This window comes from Typopeltis vanoorti, chromosome 3, assembly GCF_054136105.1.
Source record: "Typopeltis vanoorti isolate ZY-2024b chromosome 3, IOZ_Tvanoo_1.0, whole genome shotgun sequence".
Classification (NCBI taxonomy): domain Eukaryota; kingdom Metazoa; phylum Arthropoda; class Arachnida; order Uropygi; family Thelyphonidae; genus Typopeltis; species Typopeltis vanoorti.
The window spans coordinates 108,455,200-108,478,112 of NC_143551.1; the positions used below are offsets into that span (position 1 = coordinate 108,455,200).

Genomic DNA, 22,913 nt, shown 5'->3' on the forward strand with positions numbered 1-22,913 from the left:
AGGAGAGTTGGGTAGTAGAAGTTACCAATGAATTTTGATTAACAGAATTCACTGATAATTATCCATGGATATCATCATTTATTCCTGATATATATACAGTATATCATGATAGTACTACAGTTATTTTGCAATTATCTGAAGACCTTCAAAAATGACCAAACTTCAATTAAATGATTCTTGAACTGGTTAGTATGTCAACTGACTTCTGGTGCAGCACAATGTAATTGCACTTCCAGTTATTCAATTGGCAAATAGCTTTCCTTCTGTGATGGATAATGAAGGAATATGATTAAGTTTACATCATTGTTAATGGAATCTTAGCATTAACATAAACTTAATCATATACATTACTGTATATGATTAAGTTTTGCCGGCCAGGTTGGCCGAGTGGTTAGTGTATCCGCTCTCTAGCCAAAAGGCTGCAGGTTCAAATCCTGCAGTGGGCATGGATGTTTGTGATTGTCTGTGAAAATACCAGTGATAGTGGTTGGTGGCAGATGGTGTTGGTGCAGTTCGTTGTAGTTGGCGAGTTGAGTGGTGGAGGCAGAGTTGTAGAGTAGGTGCCCTCCCTTGATGAGTCTTTGGACTCCCTGGAGGTGTCACGTAATAATAATAATAAAGTTTACATTATTGCTCGGTTTCTATTCTTATTCCTTATCATATAATTTATTCAGATTAATTTTCATAATAACAGCTTCGTTTATTCTCGTATCTATTTCCACCTTTAATTTGTCATCATCACTATCTACATTGTAGAAATGTTTTACTTGTTTCTATAGATTTTCCATAGATAATGCAGTTAATGTTTTCCACATTCTTGCCTATTTTTACAGTTACTACCTTTACAGCGCAGATTTTTATACAAATCTGTCACAATAAGGATTAACTTAATTATTCAATTTTAGATGAAGAATCCTGAAGACTTGTCTTGACTTATTTAAGATTATAAATCTGCATAGAATTGAGTTCAGTGTCTCCAGTTTTGATATCAGGTTTCATGCCATATTAATTCATAATATGATTCATATAAATTATGAATAACGAGCACGGATAGCATTCATCATTGCCTTACACCCGATTTCACATCAAACCGTGTTCTGGTACATTTCTCACTTCTAACTTAAGTATAAAATATATATTGCTTTGTATAATGTCCCATTTATACCATATAAGGGTAGCATCATACCTGAGGATCTTTTCTCATGACATCTTATCATAGGCTTTTTTTTTCTTCTTTTTGGCTCTACTACATTTAAATACAGATCTTTCTTATACTCTGATTTCTCAACAACTTGTTCATCTTGTTCTTCTTTTCCTTAACCTCTTTAAGCATGTTTGCATAAATCTTCCTTTTGAACATTCAGTAAGAAATTAAATAATTCTGACATTAAAGTTCTGGATATGTCGAATATCTTTTATGTTCAGTTTTTATTTTGCCTTTATCATCCCTCATTTCTTTTACTCATCCATTTCTAAGCATTTTCAACAGCATATGGAACATTTAACATTTTGCTACCTTCATGATACCTATCTTCAATGTCTCTTAACAGAGTCTTTCCGTTACTTTTAGTTAGATACTTTTATGTACATACCTTAGCTTTCTTATGCTTTTCTCTACATTTCTTAATGATGCTGCTGCCTTACTTGCTAGGAATTGATGTAATTTCTTATTTTCCACAATTGACTAACTTTCCAAGTCCACCAAAAGTTCTGATTTTTCTATATTTGTATACAACTCCACCATGTTTTTCTGGATGAATCAATCAATCAACATTTTCTTCAGCAAATGCCACTGGATTGCCAAGGTTTGGTTCTTTTTTTTCACTCCTTCATTTCTTCTTGAATAATGTTTGTATATTTGAGACTACAACTACCTCAAAAAAATGCTCTACTTTGATTCTTTCTAAAGTGGATTTCTTACACACTTTTTTTTTTCAATGTGATATTCAATTTTATTCTGCTCAAAACTAAATGATGAATCACCACTTCCTGTTTCAAATTCCTTGTACACTCTTATGTTCTGAACCAGCATGATGATTTCACTATCAGCAGTAACATAGTTCTTTATGTTGAAAAATGGTTATCAACAAAGACTAGACTATGTCTCCTGAAAAGAAATTCAGCACTTTCTACAAGAAATCTACCAGGCAGTCATCATTATTACTAGATTTGCTCTTTTCTCAAATTTTACCTAAAACATTTACACATATATACTAATCTGATATGTTTCCTACTGTTTAGATCTCCAACAAGAACCTTTTCATTTTTTTTTATGTCAGTTCCCCCCCCCTTTAATGACTAGAAAAAATTCCTCTACTTTCTTACTAAAACCTTGTGTGATCACAGGCTCTACTAAATTTCATTGTCCAGTTTCATATTTTTAAATTTGCCAATATCACTCCTCAAAAGCCTATCATTGAAAAGTAAAAATAAATTTGCTTATGCCTCTTATTCTGCAAAGGGAGTAGGTGAGGTCATTAAACCGTAACTTTTTAGAAACTGGAGGGTAACAAATCTCCACCCTTAGCCAATTAGAAATAGCTAGCCCAAAACTATTACCTTTTATACAGCACCTGCAAAAGAGAATAGCCACCCCTATCTTGCGGTCCCTCACCCTAGCATTATATGTATGTATATTTAACGAATAAGAATGGGCCTGCAATTTAAGGCTTAGCCAACTAAGCTGTATTCTATATTAGTTTACACTACAAGCAAAAATCATGGTACAAGAGGAAAAAATATCATGTTATTGTATATCGCATGGTTAAACAAGGTCACAGTGTTTTCATTAGGATACCAGGGAAATCAGCAAAAAATCATCTACTGGAAAACCAAACCTCAGCAAAACTGAGGTTGTAACAGGTGTGAGGTTATATCAATGGCCACACATCGACTACTGTGCACAGATTTGGTTGCCTGGTGTTCAAAAGGATCCAGAGGCAACTGGCTCAGGTAGTTTCTGATCTTTGATATAAGGAAAAGTTGAGAATATGCAATTTACAGAGTCTTGTGGATAGGAGGAGGAGGGGTGATATGATAGACCTACAAGTTAGTAAGGGGGTTGTTACAGGATCAATGTTGGAGAGGTTTTACAGAAAATGGTGGGAGATCAGGGGAGAACCAGAGGTCATCCCTGGAATGTGAATGATTGGAATGCCTTGCCTGAGAGTGTGGTGTCTGCAGAGAATTTGAGTGTGTTTAAGGTGCAGTATGATGAGCTGTGTGTATGACAAAAAAGGACCTCCTAGATGAGTCTTTGACTCCATGAGGTCTTGGGATAATAATAAAAAATATCATAGTGGATACCTAATAACATGGCACATCACCAGAACATGAGAACTGGGCAAATGCATTAGAAGCTCTGGTTGTTTCTCCATATTCCTTATAAGTGTGGAAGGACTTCTCACAGTTATCTAGCTTTGACCTTAAAGTAATCAGGTGGTTACTTAAGGATCAAAGATATATCAATGGTAAGAGGCTCAGAATATATCTATAGATATAAAAGCAGCTAAAGAAGTCCAAAGTGATCCATCCCAAATGTGAACAGTATGCAATAGATGGATGGATCTGTAATTTATATAGTTATATATATGCAACTATAGGCAGTTATATAAAGTTGTTGCACAATCCATGGAGAAAAACAGAAAATTTGTTGGATATGGAGAAGATAATATTTGTGATATGTTTATGACAAGAAAGATTAAAATTTACAGTAATATCCTGAATAAAAGACTTAGTAATACTGCAAAAAATCTACTCTCAGATATGAAAGATCATGTATAGACAACATTTGTGTGTTAAAACAAATTATTAAAATAAGACAAAAATTTAATTTAAAGACTCATATGGCCTTCATAGATTATGAGGAAGATTTTGATAAAATACACAGAGAAAAACTATGGAATATAATGAAAAACCAAGGATATCCATTACATTTGATACAAGCTATACAAAGTTTATACAAAGATACAAAAATACAACTACAGTTAGGTAATAAATTAACAGAAGAGACTGAAATAAATCAGGGATGTAGCTATCTCCAACACTATTCTCTCCCTCTCTCTCTCTCTATATATATATAGATATCCCTTGCTTAACGCGGTTTTGCTTAATGTGGATTTGATTATTGCGGCGAAATTAATTACCGCAATCCCTTGATATACGCGGCAAGAGTTTTGATTAACGCGCCTTTAACCCTGAGGAGCTTGCAGCAGATCTGAGAGATACAAGCAAAATGCTTAATATAAATATTCTCACACAATTCAGTGTATAACTTGGAGGTCGTGAGTAGCTGTGCATTCATATGTTACAAGTGATATTCCACAGTGTTTTTTTGCTGTCAGTTTGGTTTAACATATGTTATGTAAAGGTTTGTGATATTTGACAGTAAACTGTATCTGAGAGATACTGCGACCTCCGATATCAGTAGAGTACGGTTTAGTTGTTGTTGTTTTTTTATTCTTTGTTCAATAGTTTTTAGATTGTAACTGAAAATAAATAAATCATGTGTATTACTGAAATAGAGAGCCAAAGACTGATTTATCATACATGTCCTCTAGGAGATGTGCTTTACATTTATGGAAAATACTAAGCAAAAGTGATCTGGAGCTTACTCCACCTTTATTACGGTTGCCCATAAGGTTGATTATGCTTGCATCCACCGAAACTTTTAGTTTCTATATATTCGGCACGAAACTCTTTTAGTTTCTATATTCGGCTATGAAATAACGTTGGATTCAATATCCACTTAATTTGTACCATCATGTATTATATTTGCAGTGTTTTTTCTTTGTTTTCTTGCATTTTTGCTGAGGTCTGGAGAGTCATTTTGCTTTTATCATAGAATTTATGCCGATAAAAAAAACCACTAAACTGTTCAAACGACTCTTGATAACTTCTTTTGATAAAAAAAATGCAGTAAATAATGTAAGTACAAGTATTTATTAAACATTTACTTTGCATTCATTTTTTATCTTTCCTAAAAGAGTACCACATAAAACGAATTATTAATACAGTAATCGATCATGGGCGAATTGTAATTATTACCATTGATTATTAGATTTGATTAACGCGATTTTGATATACGCGGTAACATCGAGGGATTAATTAATCGCGTTAATTGAGGGATACCTGTATATATATATATTGATCAGATTATTAAAATATGGAAAACAACAATAAAACAAGGTATCCCAGCACTTCCCAAACTGTGGGCCACGGCCCTCTTGGGGGCCATAGGTTTTGTTGAGGGGGGCCGTGAAATAATGAAAACAAATTTAAAATCTTTTAAGACTAGGTAGATTTTTTTTTATCTTAAAAGAAACATATTTAATTTTTATTATTTATTAGTTCTTTTTTGTTATTTTTTATATTTTAATGGAAAAAAAATCACATATTGGTGGGGTTCACAAATTTTGCTTCCTGCGTATTTCGGCACTCAATGAATATTAATAAATATATGCTTATTCATATAAGTTTCATTTCAAAGCAGAAATCTAAGAATTGCAGTTTCAAATATTTCACCTGATATTGGTGCAGCAGTATTGAAACACATCCATCACATTAAATTGTTATTAAACTTCTTTTATGTTTTTAATTCTTTCTTTAATACTAATTGTTTTGCATTTCATGTGCTTGTACTGCAAATGTACAATATATCTGGAAGTTTTATTTTTCACTTGGTTAGACTATAATAAATTTAGTTTAATCCTTTATCCAAGTGTAAGCAAACAAAGTTTGCACCTGAAAATATCTTCAGGACTGAGGTAAGGTAGTGCAACACCAGGCAACTCCGAGCAAAGGTGGACCAAGCTCTCATCACTCCTTGTCTCAGTATCTCCCATAATGCAAAGCACATCTCTTTGCGGACATGTATACTGCTATGCATTAAGGGAAGGGCCACTACCCAGACCGGTTTCTACCTTTATTGAGGTCTCGTCAGTGGGAGGCAGATCCAAATGTGGAGATACTAAGACAGAAGCAATAGGAGAGGTCATATTTACCTATAGTAGTTGCCAACAGGTGTACCACCTTATTATTGAAGTACTCTGGATTTAGAGAAAGATGTTGGAAGTTTTATTTTTCACTTGGTTTGCACCTTGGTTCAGGTGCAAACTTTGTTTGCTTACACTTGGATAAAGGATTAAAGTAAATTCATTATAGTCTAACCAAGTGAAAAATAAAACTTCCAACATTTTTCTCTAAATCCATAATAATTCAATAATAAGGTGGTACATCTGTTGGCAACTCCTATAGGTAAATATGACCTCTCCTATTGCTTCTGCCTTAGTATCTCCACGTTTGGGTCTGCCTCCCACTGACGAGACCTCAATAAAGGTCGAAACCGGTCTGGGTAGTGGCCCTTTCCTTAATGCATAGCAGTATACATGTCTGCAAGGAGATGTGCTTTGCATTATGGGAGATACTGAGACAAGGAGTGATGAGAGCATGGTCCACCTTTGCTCAGAGTTGCCTGGTGTTGCACTACCTTACCTCAGTCCTGAAGATATTTTCAGGTGCAAACTTTGTTTACTTACACTTGGATAAAGGATTGTACTAAATTTATTATGTACAATATATCTATCTATATAAAAATATGAGATAATGTGCCATGTCAAATGTGTATGTAAGATGCTAAAAATGTAATATTTGCATTTGATTTTTGCAATATTCGCTGTGTACATTTTATATTGAATATAAATATAATAAATATTATAATAATATATGCCTATATTACCATTTTTTTCCAAGAGGGCTGTGAAATATTTTAATTTTCCAAAGAGGGCCCTGACATTCAGAAGTTTGGGAAGCACTGAGGTATCCAGTTAACCAGAAGAACTGTTATCAATATAATGCTGTATGCAGATAATCAGATTATATTACAAGACAATGAAGATGTCCTTCAAAAATCAGTTTATGAATTAAACAAAATAAGCCAACGATACAATTTAAAAATTTCAAAAAAAAAAAAAAAAAAGTCATGGCATTTAAACAAGATCATGTTAGATCAAAAATAGTCATTGAAAATAAAAAAATAATGATTTAGGCTGCATAATATCATATCTAAAAGATAAAGATATAGATGAAAATATAAAGAAATTTTAGCAGATCTGTGGAACAATTAAAAGGACACTGACTAAAAAAACAAGACGAGAAACTCGACTAAAATTTTACAAAGTAATGGCTACTCCCACTTTATTATATGGTTCAGAAACATGGACTGTTAAAAAAGAAAGATTAAATGTCAAGGTTATCCCAAGAAAAGAAATCTCATTTTCCCCCCGAGATTTAAGTAGAGTCAAGCATAAGAGTGAAAAGAAAAGAATAGAACCAAGTTTTGTAAGTATTGAAGCTTGTCTCAGATACTACTGAAGACTTTCATTATGAAATTGGCTATATGTATCCACAAAGGGAATACTATGATAGCATGACATGAAAAGTTTCCGATATTACTACTATTAACTCCTTTTTGACACTTTTTCTCCAAATTAGTCTGCTGTATGTCAGAATTCTAATATTGTCAGATCTTATATTTCAAACTTCTAAGGCACTTCTTATTGCATCAATCCACCTAGATCTTGGTCATCCTCATGTAATTTTTCTTGCCAACCTGTCATCAAACACTTTTATTACTCAACTTTCTTCTCTCATTCTGTTCATGTGAGCATACCACTTCAGATTAGCTCTGCTCAAACATTCTTTAATGAAAATAATTTCATGTTCCTTCCTGATACCTGCATTTTACTGCCAGTGATACCATTTGTTTCCCTATTTTTTTTTTCAAAACTCTCAAGTCTGTGAGAGGTTTTGATCAAGTGTTTTATTTCTAACCCATCTCTCACATCCATAAGTTAAAATTGACTTGAACACTGTCTTGTATATATTAGTTTTCAACTAACTTATTCCATATAAATTTATTCAGTTGAATTCCATCACACCAACTTCGCTAATTCTATTGTCTTATTTTAATAAAAAGATAAGCAAAGCTTTTATCAATATGAAGTTTCCTATAATAATGAACTGTTTTGGCTACAGCTCCTTTAAATTAAAAATACTGTGGGGAAAAAAGAAAGAAAAGATATTAATGAGAACAATGGTGCAATGATATCATTGGACTACATTGGTAGTATTACGTCTTCTAGAAACAGCAAATCTTTGGAAATTAATTTGTAGTGATTTTCTCTCTCTCAGATTGAGATATGTTTGAAATGTTGGTTAAAATATGAAGTTAAAATAGAAAAAAAAAAAAAGGAATAAAGGAGATGGTTATAACAATTATAAATAATAAATAAGATATAGTGAGGATCACAAGTTAGAATTAAAATAGCAAAAAATAAAAAACAACTCTACAAGCAAAATTGGAATGTGAGAAAAAGTAAAACAAGTAAAAACAATATATATTAAAAAAGACCTAAAAAATCTAAAAACATAATAAAATAGAAACATATCCAATTTAAAATGCTGTTAAAATAATAGTATCACAATATATTCATAATTTATTATAATATATTCATTATCTCCTTAATCTGCTTATCTTTTTATATTTGAGCCAAAGGAGCTAGCTATATGAACCACAGGTTTAGAAATACTATTAAGTCAATTTCCATATTTAATTTGCCATATTCACTAAAAATTGGGCCTAAATAGCTGAAATGTTTTACTTGTTCTATAAGTTCTCCACTCTGAATGCAGTTAAAGTTTCTTAATTTCCTGCCTATTTTATCGTTTTGGTCTTCTGATTGTGATATTCATGCCAATATTTGTTAAGGAATCCTGCAAACTTGTACTGGATTTAAGACTAGGACATCATCGGCTAGTAAAGAGTTGAGTATCTCTTATTTTGATATCAGGCTTAATGCCACCTTTCTTGATACTGTGATTTATATAGATGGTGAATAACAGTGGAGGATAATGTGTAGTGTATCCTTATCTCACACCTAATTTTACATCAAACCATCTTCCTGTACCTCCAAATCTAACTGCTAACTTATGACCTAAATACTGATTATGTATTGCTAAATATAATGTCCCATTTACACCATATAATTGTAGTGTTTTGGAAATACAAAACTTTTCTCTTGACACCTTATCATATGCCTTTTTCCAGATCTACAAAACTTAAATACAGATCCTTATTATATTTCCATGGTTTCTTAATTATTTCTCAAAGCACCTCCATAGCACAATTAGAAGAACTGGACACTGCGCTTTTGATTCTGGTTGTGATGAGAGAAATTTTATATGAACTTTTTCAAGTGAAGGTGAGTAGCTGATCTCATACGGAGGTAGCAGGGTTTTTCATCCCGCATACAGCCAAATTGGCCAACAGGACAAACACACAATTTACAGACAAAATATTATTGGTGGTGGATGGGTGGTAGACGACATTATATATTGATGGTAGTAGTGTCAGTGTGTAATAGTAGAAACAGTGAGTTGTGTAGTGGAGTAGTGTACCTTCACATGATGAGTCCAAGGACTCCTTGGAGGGGTCACGTAATATAATAATAATTTGTCTTAAAGTGAAAATTGTCATAATCATTATCAATTTCCTTATATCTGCAAAGGATGTTCGGGCTAGAATGACAGCACTACATGATTAAGTTTACATTATTAATAATCTCCTTTCAATAATTTTTCTCCAAATTAGTCTATTATTTGTCAGCATTCATGTATTGTTGTATCTAACGTTTCATTCTTCTAAGGCACTTCTGGCAATCAATTCAACTAGACCTCATCTTCCTCTGGGCCTTTTTCCTGTCATCTTGGCATCAAACACCTGTTTTGCTAACCTTTCCTCTCCCATTTTATATAAGTGAACATACCACCTTAGATTAGTTCTGCTCACAAATTCTTGAATACAAAAAAATGCCAAGTTTCTTCCTTAATGTCTTCATTTTTAATATGATTCTGCTATTGATGCCATCTGTTCAGGCCTCAAATTTTTCTTAGAACTCTCATATTTGTGGTCTCTAATCTTTGATTCAATCTTTATTTCTAACCCAACTCTGATCCATAACTTAAAACTGGTTTCAACACTGTATTGTATACTGCTAGTTTAGTGTTCTGCTCCTTTCTCTTATTCCATATAAATTTATTCAATGACTTCCCACCATACCAGCATTGCTTATTCTGTTATATATTTGCAGATTTTTTTTGCCATCTTCAATAAAAATGTGTCTAAATAGCTGAAATATTTTACTTGTTACATAGGCTTGTTCCATAACATTTTACTTATTCCAGTTTCACATAAAATGAAAATGTGATCCAGAAAACTTCTATCTAGTTTGAACCCATTTCCGGACAATTCATCATGAAGAAAATTTGTGAGGAAAATTAATCACTGGAAAATTCATCATGAGAAACTTCATTGCAAGAAAATTTGAAATTCTATTTTGTCATTCCCATATATATGAAAAAAAAAAAAAAAAGATTTTTGATATACTGATGATAAATATTAGTTAGAATAATAATATTTCTAACTAATATTTATAGTTAACTATTTACATATTCCTATTATTCATATTAATAACTATTCATATTCTAACTATTCTATTAATAGTTAGAATAGTTATTAGGGAGAACAAAATATTTAAGAATAGTTAGGGAGAAAGGGCACAATATTTAAGAATATTTATTCTTCTAACTGTTCACTATTTTTCTGTTCTAAACATTTAGACATCCATCCAGGTGTAATTATATTTTTTATCTGAACTAATTCAGAAGGTAACGTGTTTCAGTTATCAAATACACATGTATTTTGAAAATCACTGCATTTTTCTTGTATAGTAAAGGCATCTTGCATGCTACTATCATTTGCAGAGCTAATTTAAGTCATGGGGGCAATTTTGAGTAATTATATTAAAGAAAATGATAATAAAATTACGTAAATGCTATCATAATGATGCAAATCAGCATGAATAAATTGCCATCTGCAGCCTTTACCTTTTTCTCCAATACTAGTATTTTATGACACTAAGAAATTAAATTTTATATTTAGTCTTTTTTTTACTGAAAAAATATATCTATAGATGGATGCCTCCCAAAGTGATATAATTAATTACTTCTCTTTTGAACCATTCAAAAGTAAACTGTAATCAGAAATATCATGTCATTAACAACCAACTCAACTAGCTAACAATCTCAGCTATGCAGATGATATTGTATTCATAGACTCATCTTTAGCCAAGGTACAACAACACCATGACAAACTATGCCAAGCTGCAAAAATATTTGGATTGACAGTTAACTGAAATAAAACTAAAATACTCACAAATATAGTACAAGGTTCCATCATTACAGAACACAACCAACCTTTAGAAAAAGTAGAAGTCTTACAATACTTAGGCTCAAATATAAATAATACTGTAAATGACATAACATAATATTAAGAACATATAAAGCTCTCAATCAACACAGGAATCTAAGAAATATATTGAAATTGCCCCTCATTACCTTGGAAACAAAAATTAAACTTTACAAAGTAACCTCTCAGGCTCTCTTCTTATATGGTGGAGAAACTGGAAAGTTTCCACCCAAAAAACAATAAAAACAATTAACAACTTTAATACAACCTGCTTAAGACCATTACTCGGTTACTCTTGGAAGGATCATATTTGTAATTCCATTATTTTAGAAGAGAGAAACCAAAAACTCTTGATTGAAACCTAACGCAGACATCAACTTGATTGGCTTGGATATCAACTGAAGACATTCTCCTTCTCCATAATTTGACATTGACATCTTAGTTTTATATGCCCCCTCAAATGGACAAAAACAGAGAGGAAGATCAACTAAACAATTCTGGCAGTATATTAATCACCTTATCAGCACAGACTCTTTCTTTCTCTCCACAAGAAATAACTCAACAGGTTCAAAAAAGAGATGCCTAGAAAGCTACATATAATATTTAACTTTTTCTTATTCCTATTTATTTAGTTTGTTCCCTATTTACAAATTGTAAATAAACCATGATGATGATGAACAACCGACTAGACAGCATACCCTCTCCCACCAATGAGCTGTGGATTCGAAACTTGCAACAGGCATGGATGTTTGTAATTGTTATTAGGTGAGAGATGAATTTCTTCGTCTGAAAATATTAGAATTGGAGGAAAAGGTAAAGACATATTGCAGCCAGAGATGGCAATTTAGCATATGTTGATTTACATCATTATGATAGCATATATGTAATTTAATTATCATTTTCTTTAATATATTACTCAAAAGTGCACCTACAAACTAACTCTGTAAACAATAACAGCATACAACATACCTTTCCTACATAGGAAAAGTGGAGTCATTTTCAAAATACATGTGTATTCAATAACTGAAACACCTCATTTGAATTAGTTCAGATAATGTGTGTGTGTATCACATCTGGATGGGTGTCTAAGTGTGCAGAAAAACAGTAAATGGTTCGCAGAATAAATATTCTTAAATATGGCCCTTTCTCCCTAAACCACACTATTCCAGTTTTGTAAATATTAATATTCCATTAGCAGAACCTGTAGTTATCTAAGTAAGAAAGAATATTTACAACTTTTTAAGACGAAACAGAAATTAGGAAACTCACTGATCAATAAAATATTACTTTCACTGTATAAGAATAAAAAATATTATGCAAATGTAATTAAAATCTAAATAAATAATACATACATAAAAAAATTATATTTTGTGAAATTTATCTCGCGCTGCATTTACTTTTCATGTATCGGTATCAATGCAATATCATTTCAATTTTCTAGAGAATAATATTTTCAGCGAATTTTTTCCTGCAATGAATTTTTCTGTGATGAATTTTCCCTGCAATAAATTGTCCGTGAACTGCTTGAACCAGCTTGCTCTTCTCCAAGTTTCGATTTCCACAATTTTTCCACAATCATCAGCAAACTGCTGTTGCAGTTTGCTGATGATTGTGGAAAAATTGTGGAAATCGAAAATCTGTGTCTCATGTCAAATTCTTTCAGTGTCATGTGAAAACTGAATAACAATGGACCTCAGATATCCCTTTATACCATTGGTCATCTTAAATTGTGCAGACTTACATCATGCATTCACCAATTTTTGATATCTGTCAGTCAGCTATCCTCTCATCCAAACTAATGGTTTATAATCCAATTCCACATCCTTCAGCTAATGCAACGGTCTTCTGTGCTGCATCCTATCAAAAGCTTTAGCAAAGTTTAAAAGTATCATTCTCCTTGTCAGACTTAACTGTAACATTATTATCTTTTCTAAATGGAATATCCATATGCTTAGCCACTAAGTGTATGAATATATCTCAGGTCAGCACAGCATGATAACTGTCACCAACTGGAGATTGACCAGTCATATCTTTTATGGAAACCACTCTGACATGATAATCAGGTTTAATACTCTTTAACTATGAGTTCTTTCTTCTCATGCTGCTCAGGGAAGTTGTCTCGCAACAGTGCAGTAAATTTGGCTTAATTCTTTTCGTGAGATTTCACTGATATTCAATCGATGTTCATATAATTAAAGTCACTCATGATGATTAATCATTTACCAATTATGGTAAATATAGCTAATTTTGTTATTCTGTCATTTTCTAGATGAGTTACTGGTTATTTTTCTTTCTTTCTTTTTTTTTAATGCCTCCTTCTTTCCATCAGTCAAATGAGAACAATCTGGTAATGGAAAATGTGTAGTTTTTCCCTCTCAGGTTTTCTAATGTACTGTATCAAAATTCAATCAAAAAATATGAATCTCCAAATTTTTTTTCAGTGAAGACACAACAAGAATTTGCTAAGCATCATTCACTTTCTGAATTCTCTGGTTGCTCCAGCAATCAACAAGGATGCTGTATATATCTGGCTTCTTAAGTTTTGTAAGTAGGAAATGTACTTAATTGCCATCCTACTTCTCGTTGTTGCTTGGTCATAAATTTGTGCTGAAATCTTGTGAGAATGAGAAGCTTTTTAACAGTTGTACAAGTTTTCTTTCATATACTGCTACACTCTAGTTTTTGACTTCATTATGATACACTACTCAGGGTCTTTCCAATATACTACAAAAGCCATTTTATCAACTGCCTGAAAAAGTTTAATACTGTAAAGTTTCTTGGATATCCAAGAAAAACAAGATATAAGGCAAACAAAACCTGCAACTTCGGAAAGATAGCTATTTTTTCTCTGGTCAACCTCATTCAATACAGACAACCTTATGCCTAATAAACTGTTGATGGTTTAATGGATGCTTTACAAGATGATTTGTTTTAAAGCAAGATTCTTATATCCTAAATAAATTATTCTTGACAAAAAATTATATTCTTGTTTAATCCTTTATTGAAGTGTAAACAAACAAAGTTTGCATATGAAGTATCTTCATGACTAGGTTACTCGTATACAGAGGCTGTTGACTCCACATCAATTGTTTTAGTGTCCCATAATGCAAAGCACACTTTCTGATGTGTATATTGCTATTCATTATGAGAAGGATTACTAACCAGACCAGTTTACTGAAGACACTTCACATATATACAACATAATTTCTTTTCAAGCATAATTTACTTTGTAACCAAGTGAAAAAACTTTCTCCAACTATTCTTATATCCCAATCATAACACACACACACACACACACACACACACACACACACACACACACACAAATCTGTGTATATGGCCTTTCACAAAAGTAGAACTGCTGTAGAACAGTCTTGGTTCCATTTGAAGTGCAGGGTAGTTGTCTCATCTGACACAGCATGTGTTATACTCATATTCTTGCAATAATGTGTAGAGTATTTTGGAGCATCAATGTCAGCAAATCTTCATTTTATTTATTTCTACACGTTTCTAAATATTATTTGTGTTCATAATATCAGCAAATGTCTGTGTAGTTATCTGTGCATACTTAAAATAATGAAACCCAAAAGAAAAGCAATGTGTAGATATATAATTCATTTCCTGAATTCTAACAGCAGATACTAAGAAGCCTATAATTACCTGCTTCCTGGCACCATTCTTGTGCAGTGTCAATATCATACCTTCTTTCCACCTCTTTGGACCTACTAGCATTTAAAGTTGAAATTAATCAACCAGACCTAGAGATACTACTAATTCTTTTACATTCTGTTAATATGTCTAATGTTAACAAAATGTGCTGAAACTAATGTCATCATATCAGGGTTGTGCAACATATTTGTACATCTTTCTTTTCTCATCTATTAAATTGTATTTATTCTAACTCTAGGAATACAGTTGGATACTGCTTCCCTCAGACATCCTCTTTGGCTGTTTCCAAGTATTGCATTACACTACCTTCAAGTTTATCATAATTATTTTGGAAGTTTATTTTCCATTTGGTTAGACTATAATAAATTTAGTTTAATCCTTTACCCAAGTGTAGGCAAACAAAGTTTGTGCCTGAAGCATCTTCAGGACTGAGGCAACTGGCAGTAAAGGTGGACCAAGCTCTCATCACTCCTTGTCTCCGATAATGCAAAGCACATCTCCTTGCAGACATGTATAATGCTATTCATTAAGGGAAGGGCCATTACCCAGACCGGTTTCGACCTTTATTGAGGTCTCATCTGTGGGAGCCAGACCCAGAAGTGGTGATACTAAGGCATAAGCAATGGAGAGGTCACATTTACTTACACGAGTTGTCAAAAGATGTACTACCACCTTATTATTAATTTACTCTGGATTTAGAGAAAGATGTTGGAAGTTTATTTCCCACTTGGTTAGACTATAATAAATTTAGTTTAATCCTTTACCCAAGTGTAGGCAAACAAAGTTTGTGCCTGATTTGCAAACTTTGTTTGCCTACACTTGGGTAAAGGATTAAACTAAATTTATTATATTTATCATAATTAACTGTTCGCAGTTCCAGAGATACCTTTTTATAACCAAAGCTTCAACATGTTTGGCCATCTCCCAGCTCAGAGACACATGGTCACTCTCTAACTGGGAAGCAAAGGGGGTTTATCTCATCCACTGATACTATCATCAACCAAATCCATCAAACAAGGAAGCATATAGTGTATTAGCTGTCATGGAAGCAAATGCTAGAAAATGAGGTGTAGGCATTTTTGAATGTGCAAAAATATGAACATATTTTTAAAAATTATATATTTTGCACTTGGAAAATAAACTTTGAAAAATACAATTAGCACACTATTTTATAAAGTGATAGTCTAGATTTAGTTACCTTTCTATAATCAAAAATCCTTTACAATCTAGCTATAATCTGAATTAAAGGTCATCATCAAATTCCTGCCATGTACCCTCAAGGGGGTGTACAGGATATGATAGTACTACATGAAAAATTTACATCATTACTAACTTCCTATCTACAATTTTCCTCCAGATCAGTCTGTTACTTGTCAAGACTCCAATATTATCAGATCTTATATTTCTGTCATCTAAGGCACTTTGTACCGTATCAATCCACTATATATCTTGGTCTTCCTCTGGGTCGTTTTGCTGCCAACCTAGCAGAGAACACTTGTTTTGCTAATCTCTCCTCGCCCATTCTGTTTAAATGACCATACCACCTGAGAAGATTAGCTCTGCTAACGCATTCCTGGATGCTGACAATGTCAAGTTCTTTCCTAATATCCTCGTTTTCAATATGATATTGCCATTGATGCCATTTGTTCACACCTGTAATCTTTCTCAGGATTCTCATATCTGCAGTCTCTAGTCTTTGGTCAAGTGTTTTACTACTGACCCAGCTCTCAGATCCGTAAGTTAAAACTGGTTTGAACACAGTCTTGTATACAGCTAATTTAGTGTTCTTACTAATTTCTCTCTTATTCCATATGAATTTATTCAAATGACTTCCTACCATACCAGCTTTGTTGATTCTGTTGTCTATTTCCATATTTAAATTACCATCTTCACTAAAAATCGTGCCAAAGTAGGTGAAATGTTTTACTTCTTCGACAGGTTCTCCGTTCACAATGCAGTTGAAATTTTCAACGATTCTACCTATTTTCATTGTCTTTGTCTTTTTATTGCTGATCTTCATACCATATTTATTACAACAGTTATTTAATTTAGTCAGGGAATCTTGCAGACTTGTAGCGGATTTATTGATCAGTATAACATTGTCCGCATAAAGCAAAGAGCTGACATTAACATCTCCAATTTTGATACCATGTCTAATACTACTTTCCTTCATAATGTGATCCATATAGATAATGAATAACAGAGGGGGATAATGTACATCCTTGTCTCACACCAGATTTAACATTAAACCATCTTCCTGTACTTCCTTCAATTCTAACTGCTGATTTACAACTCAAATAAAGACTAATATTGCTAGATATAATGCCCTATTGACACCATATAACTGTAGTGTATTGAATATCTTCTCTCTTGGCATCTTGTCATATGCCTTTACCAGATCTACAAAACTTAAATAGAGATCTTTGTTATATTCCCATTCCCATGATTTCTCAACTATTTGTCGTAAAGTGAAGATCTGATCCTGACAGCCTCAGTTTGGCCTGAATCCAGCTTGTTCTTCACCAAGCTTTTCTTCCACAATTCTTATCAACAGTTTCTCAAGCATACTTGCATATATTTTACCAGGAACACTCCGTACATTCCATATATGGAACGTATATATACCCATATATCTGTTGGGATATATGGGTACTATGAGAGCTCTACTCCAATCATGGAATTCATCCCTCTGTCCAGGCCTTCTGAACTATGCAGTGCAGCCACTGCAAGGCTTTTATACCACCATACTTCAGCATTTCTGGTCAAATATCATCTACTCCTGGCGCCTTTCTGCATTTTAAGCCTTTGATGGCTTTTTCTACTTCAAGTATGGATATGTATTCCTGACTGTATGCCTGTTGAGTGTTTTTTACCACTATGCTATAACTGCTTGTTTCATTTAGCAATTTCTCAAAGTAATTACTCCATACTTCAAGGATATCTTTCTCTCCAGTTTTCATGTTATCTTTATCATCTCTAACTCCTTTTACAGCACTCTTTCCTCCATTTCTAAGCTTCTTCAACAACCTCCAGAATATTTTACCACCTTCTTGATATTTATTTTCTATGTTCTTGTCAAAGTCTTCCATGACTTTTGTTTAGCTTTCTTACATTTGTCTCTGTATTCTCTATGAGCACAAGCTGACTTATTTGCCAGGAACTTTTGATATGCTTTCTTCTTTTCCTTCACTGCCTCTTTAACTTCCTGTGCCCACCACGGAGTTCTGATTTTTCTATCCTTGCAGGCAACCTCACCACATGCCTCTCTGGCTGAATCAATCAAGGTTTTCTTCAAGGCTTGCCATAGAATCTCCAAGGTTTGGTTCCTGTTCTCAAACTCTTTAATTTTTCCTTCAATAATCTTTGTGTATTTAATCTACAGTTCACATCTGAGAGCTGCTCAACTTTTATTCGTTTTAAAACTTTCTTACATGTTATTCTTTTCAATATGAAATTCAATTTCATCCTGCTCAAGACTAAATAGTGATCACTTCCAATTTCAAATCCTCTGTACACCTAGCAGAAAACATCACTATCAACAATAACATAATCAATGAGACTTTTCTTATTTCTTGCCTCTTCTCTCCATGTGAATTTGTGCACATTTTTAAGTTTGAACATGGTGTTAGTAATAACCAGTCCATGACCTGAGCAGAAATCCAACAGGTAATTCCCATTATTATTAGCTGTGCTCTTTTCTCCAAATTTTCCCAATATATTTTTGTATGTCTGACAAACATTTCCTACTCTGCTATTTAGATTCCCAACAAGGACCAACTTTTCCTTATGCATTGTGTCAGTTGCTTTCTCTAAATCATCAAAAAATTCCTCCACTTCTACCTTAGTAGAACCTTCTGTGGGACCATAGGCACAAATAAGTCTCATTGTCCAGTTGCCCATTCTCATATTTGCCCACATCCACATCACTCTACTTGAGATTGCCTGCCATTCAAGAAGATTAGCCTCGTATTTAGTGTTGAATGCAATGGCTACTCCTTCTTTTCCTTGGTTGTCATAGTCTGAATATAACATTTTGTATTTATTGCTCAGAAAGATCTCACCAGTTTTTGTCTTTTTTGTTTCAGTCACCCCCTATTATGTCGATCTGGTAGTTATCTAATTCTTCAGCTAGCTCCATTTCTTTGACATTCAGGCTTCTTACATTGATAGTACTGATCTTTAACTCTGGTGATGTTGAGTTGGGGTTTGTTTTCAGATTTGTTCCAGAAGCTGAATTTGCACTGTTCTCCCTGGTTCCCTGGCGAAAACAACAGGGGGCCTTGTTTAACCGAGCGACGCCCCAGCCGGCATGAAATTTTGTCATGTTGTACCATAATTTTTTATTTTGGTTTAACCAATAAAAATAAAATTTGGTCGGCTAAATCCCAAATTGCCAGTCCATCCTAGTTCATTCAGTATCCAGCATTCCTTTTGCATTATATATATTTCGCATTCCTTTAAAGGCAATGTAGAGGTCTCTCTCAGTTATACAGCTTTGACCCTTAAGCATCCCGGAATTAAAGGTTGCCAGATTAAATGAGATTACCATATATACTATTGAAAAGTTTTAGAAGAGTATCAGTGTTTCAATTACAATATATTGTGGAATGTGCATTTTAAACAATTTTTAACAAGTAACAGTAACTATATATATAACAGTTATATAATTCTATGTAACTTACCAACATACTGTGTTAAAAATTTGCTAAGTCCAAAAACAGTGATAATATTAAAAAAGGGATAAGATAAAGCAGCTACCATCAGAGGACCAATAAAAGTACGAGGAACCACACCAGGAAACTCCAGGTGATCATACTGAAAGAAATATTTAAAAAAAATAATAATGATATGTTTTTTACAAGATATTATTAAGTACTGGGCCTGAAAGGCTTCAAAACCTTAGTGAAATAAACTAAACAAATTGATGGTTAATAATAAACTTGTAATAGACTAAATCTTTCCAGCAGGTGATTGCCAGTTTTTATTTATTTATTATTATTTTTTTTTTATCAACGGAAGATGAATCGGGCTTTTCATCCTGCAAAGAAACAAATCAGCCTAAGAACAGATAGCAAAATTCAGTCATGAATATCAGGGTTTGCAATAGAAGCCTATAAGTGGACAAAGTGTAGTTACCAGTTCAAAAGCAGTTTAAGGAAGTAGGGTATTGGATCTAATGTTTATTTAAGGTAAGAACCTAGATTTGTAGGATGAGAAAAATAAACTGTTAGGAGTATAGATATAGGAGCCATCTGACAAGTGAACTTAGAACTGGGAACTGATGAGAGCCGCACATTAGGAGTTGTGTTCCCCAGCATAACAATCAAACCCTTCTCCCCCATTTCCTCCTGGTATAAAGTGTAAACAATGTTCTTTGAAGATGACATTGCTCTATAGCACAGCAAAAGAAAACTATGCAGAACCTGCATTTATATCTCCCAGTTGTATGTTTCTCTATCTGATTTGTTTGTTTAACAAAAGGAAAAATTGCTTTTCCTATATAAAACAGAAACTCACTTTTAATTTAAAAATGTTTATAAAGATTTTTTACATTCTACCTAGAATTCAATTCCAGATATTTCCAATCATAGTGCATGCCCTTTGTTTCCACTGTACACAAGGCACATCAGTTTAAGGTATAACAGTACAGTCCAGTTGCAGACTAACCAATTAAATCATGTATACTCAACTCTTCCTCCTTTACATCCATGACCTTCTCTCTCTCTCTCTAGCTTCAAATCTTATTCATCATTTTGACGATGATAGTACTCTCCATTCCTCTTCTTCATTCGAGAAACCCTGTACTACTCAAATGATTGAAACTTCAATATGGATGATCCATACTGAAAGTGAGGTTGAGGGGGAGGGGAAGGTAGGATGTGGTTTGTGTTGGTGAATTAGTAAGATTTTTCCATTTTTTTATTGTGACTTTCTTCTATTATGTAAGAAGTACTACTAATTAACAATTGTAATTTATTGGAGAAATTTTGCCATTCTTTGGGGCCTAGAAAATATTTTAGTCAATATTTCATGAGTTTCATGAGATACTGAGGCATGGTAGCAGATTTTATTATTACTGGGGGATGGATTTATTTCCTTTTGTTGCAAATTTTGGTATGACATACAGGAAAGTCATTTCTTTAAAAATTGTATATGTTGCTTCTGCTTGTAATATGTTAAAATTATGTTAGTATAGTACTGTTTACATTGGTTTATGCAAAGTGGAGAACAGCAAACTCATAGTAAAGTTTTCTGTGGAGAATTTGTGTTAGAGATGTTAAGAAAGCTTAGGCAAAAAGAGTACAAAAAAAAAAAAATGTTCAAAACATTACTTCTATCCTATTCAACTCCTAATGCTTTATAAAGCTCAAATGTGAGAGAGGGGGATCACCTTTTAGGCTGATAGTCCTCTTCTGTATACAATCAAGAATTCTTAGTGTGGTTTTGGGTGCACGCTCCACTCTTTGAATGCTGTTCTCACATTTGGGGTGGTGCACCCAAAACCTCCCTAAGAATTCTTGATTGTATACAGAAGAGGGCTATCTGCAGGTGACCCCCCCCCCACCAACATATCAAAACTGCACTTCTACACTTCACACACTCTTAATCTCTTTTCATTAACAATGCATTTAAGTACATTGTGGATGTTATCAATCTTCTAGACAATTCATATTGCAACATAGTGTCAATTTTTTTTTATTATCACACAGTAGCACTTTATGTTGCTTCAACCTGCTGGTATTTTAAGACTTCATGGTTTCTATATTGATTTTACTGAGTGAATTATTGCTCCAGTCTTCTAATCCAAATATTTATAATGAATGAGTATGCTTCAAATTTAAAAACACAAGCCAAAAAGTTTTGCAATTGTCTCTAGAAAAGATTTTAGGTTTAGCAAACATCCATGTTTTACATGAGATAAGAACATACAGTCTTAAAATAAACAAGCAGTAACTTTTACTATCTAAGCTACCAGTATGGAAATATTTCTAATTTCATTTTAAATTCTCTCTTATCTAAAGTTGTGATTCTTTAAGAGGTATGCTAAGGTTATTCAAGAGAATCAAGCATATTATAACTGGATATCAATGAAATCTTCACCTTTTTTTTTTTTTGCTGATTGTACTAAAAGCTCTAAATATCTGCAAACAAATTATCAGACATCAAAAAATAATTTTTAAAGGGCCAAAAACAGAAAACGTGCACATCTCTTACCAAAGCTGTTGGCTGCAATATTTTGCCAACTCTGCTTCCACTTTTTTACAACTGGATAGTTTATAACCAAATAAAAAGTAAATCTTCTGACATCCTACTTTTTTTTCCCCCCTAATTCCTGCACTGATGATCCTGATAAATGTCATCTTATTTCCAAACTCACAATGTTCAATGCTTGCTTATTTTAATTTTTTACCACAGAGACATCAGAGGATTCATATTGAATATGGATATCAAAATGTTTTCTGATCCTGATTACATTATGCTCAATAGCTGAATATGTTTTTATGCTATACTCCTTTAATGACATTTAGTGCATAATCAATCTATTTCTGCTGTATGGATCATGTTTATGTTACCAAGAATCCTTCAAGTATGAAATAATTGCAGTCTGAATTTCATTACTGACAATTACCAGGGGATCACCTTGCTCATGTCACCTACATCTCTGGACAAATGCAATGGCACTGTCTGGACGTTGTGTCTTTTGTAATTGGTTGCCAGCTTTTTCTTTAGTGTGCATTTATGGTGGCTTTATCTTTAAACTTTGCACTAATGCCAAGGACTTCATCTCTTCCCTCTGCATATCAATTACTTTCTTTAGCTGTAAATCCAATCTATTAGTTTGCTGATGACAGTATATCACATTTCTTTCTCATCTGAAATGCATTACACTTAACAATTCAACAATACATCTAAGTATCTACTTCTAGAACCCTAATTT

General features: G+C 33.2%; 1 protein-coding gene across 1 annotated transcript in view; it reads right to left on the reverse strand.

Annotated features, from left to right (window-relative positions):
- The window catches only part of Alg12 (Alg12 alpha-1,6-mannosyltransferase), a 192,349-nt gene that overhangs the window by 104,058 nt on the left and 65,378 nt on the right, over positions 1-22,913 (reverse strand). Inside the window, exon 3 of the mRNA XM_090415859.1 lies at positions 19,657-19,789. Coding sequence (XP_090271985.1) covers positions 19,657-19,789 — 133 coding nt within the window. The remainder of the gene's footprint in view (positions 1-19,656; positions 19,790-22,913) is intronic.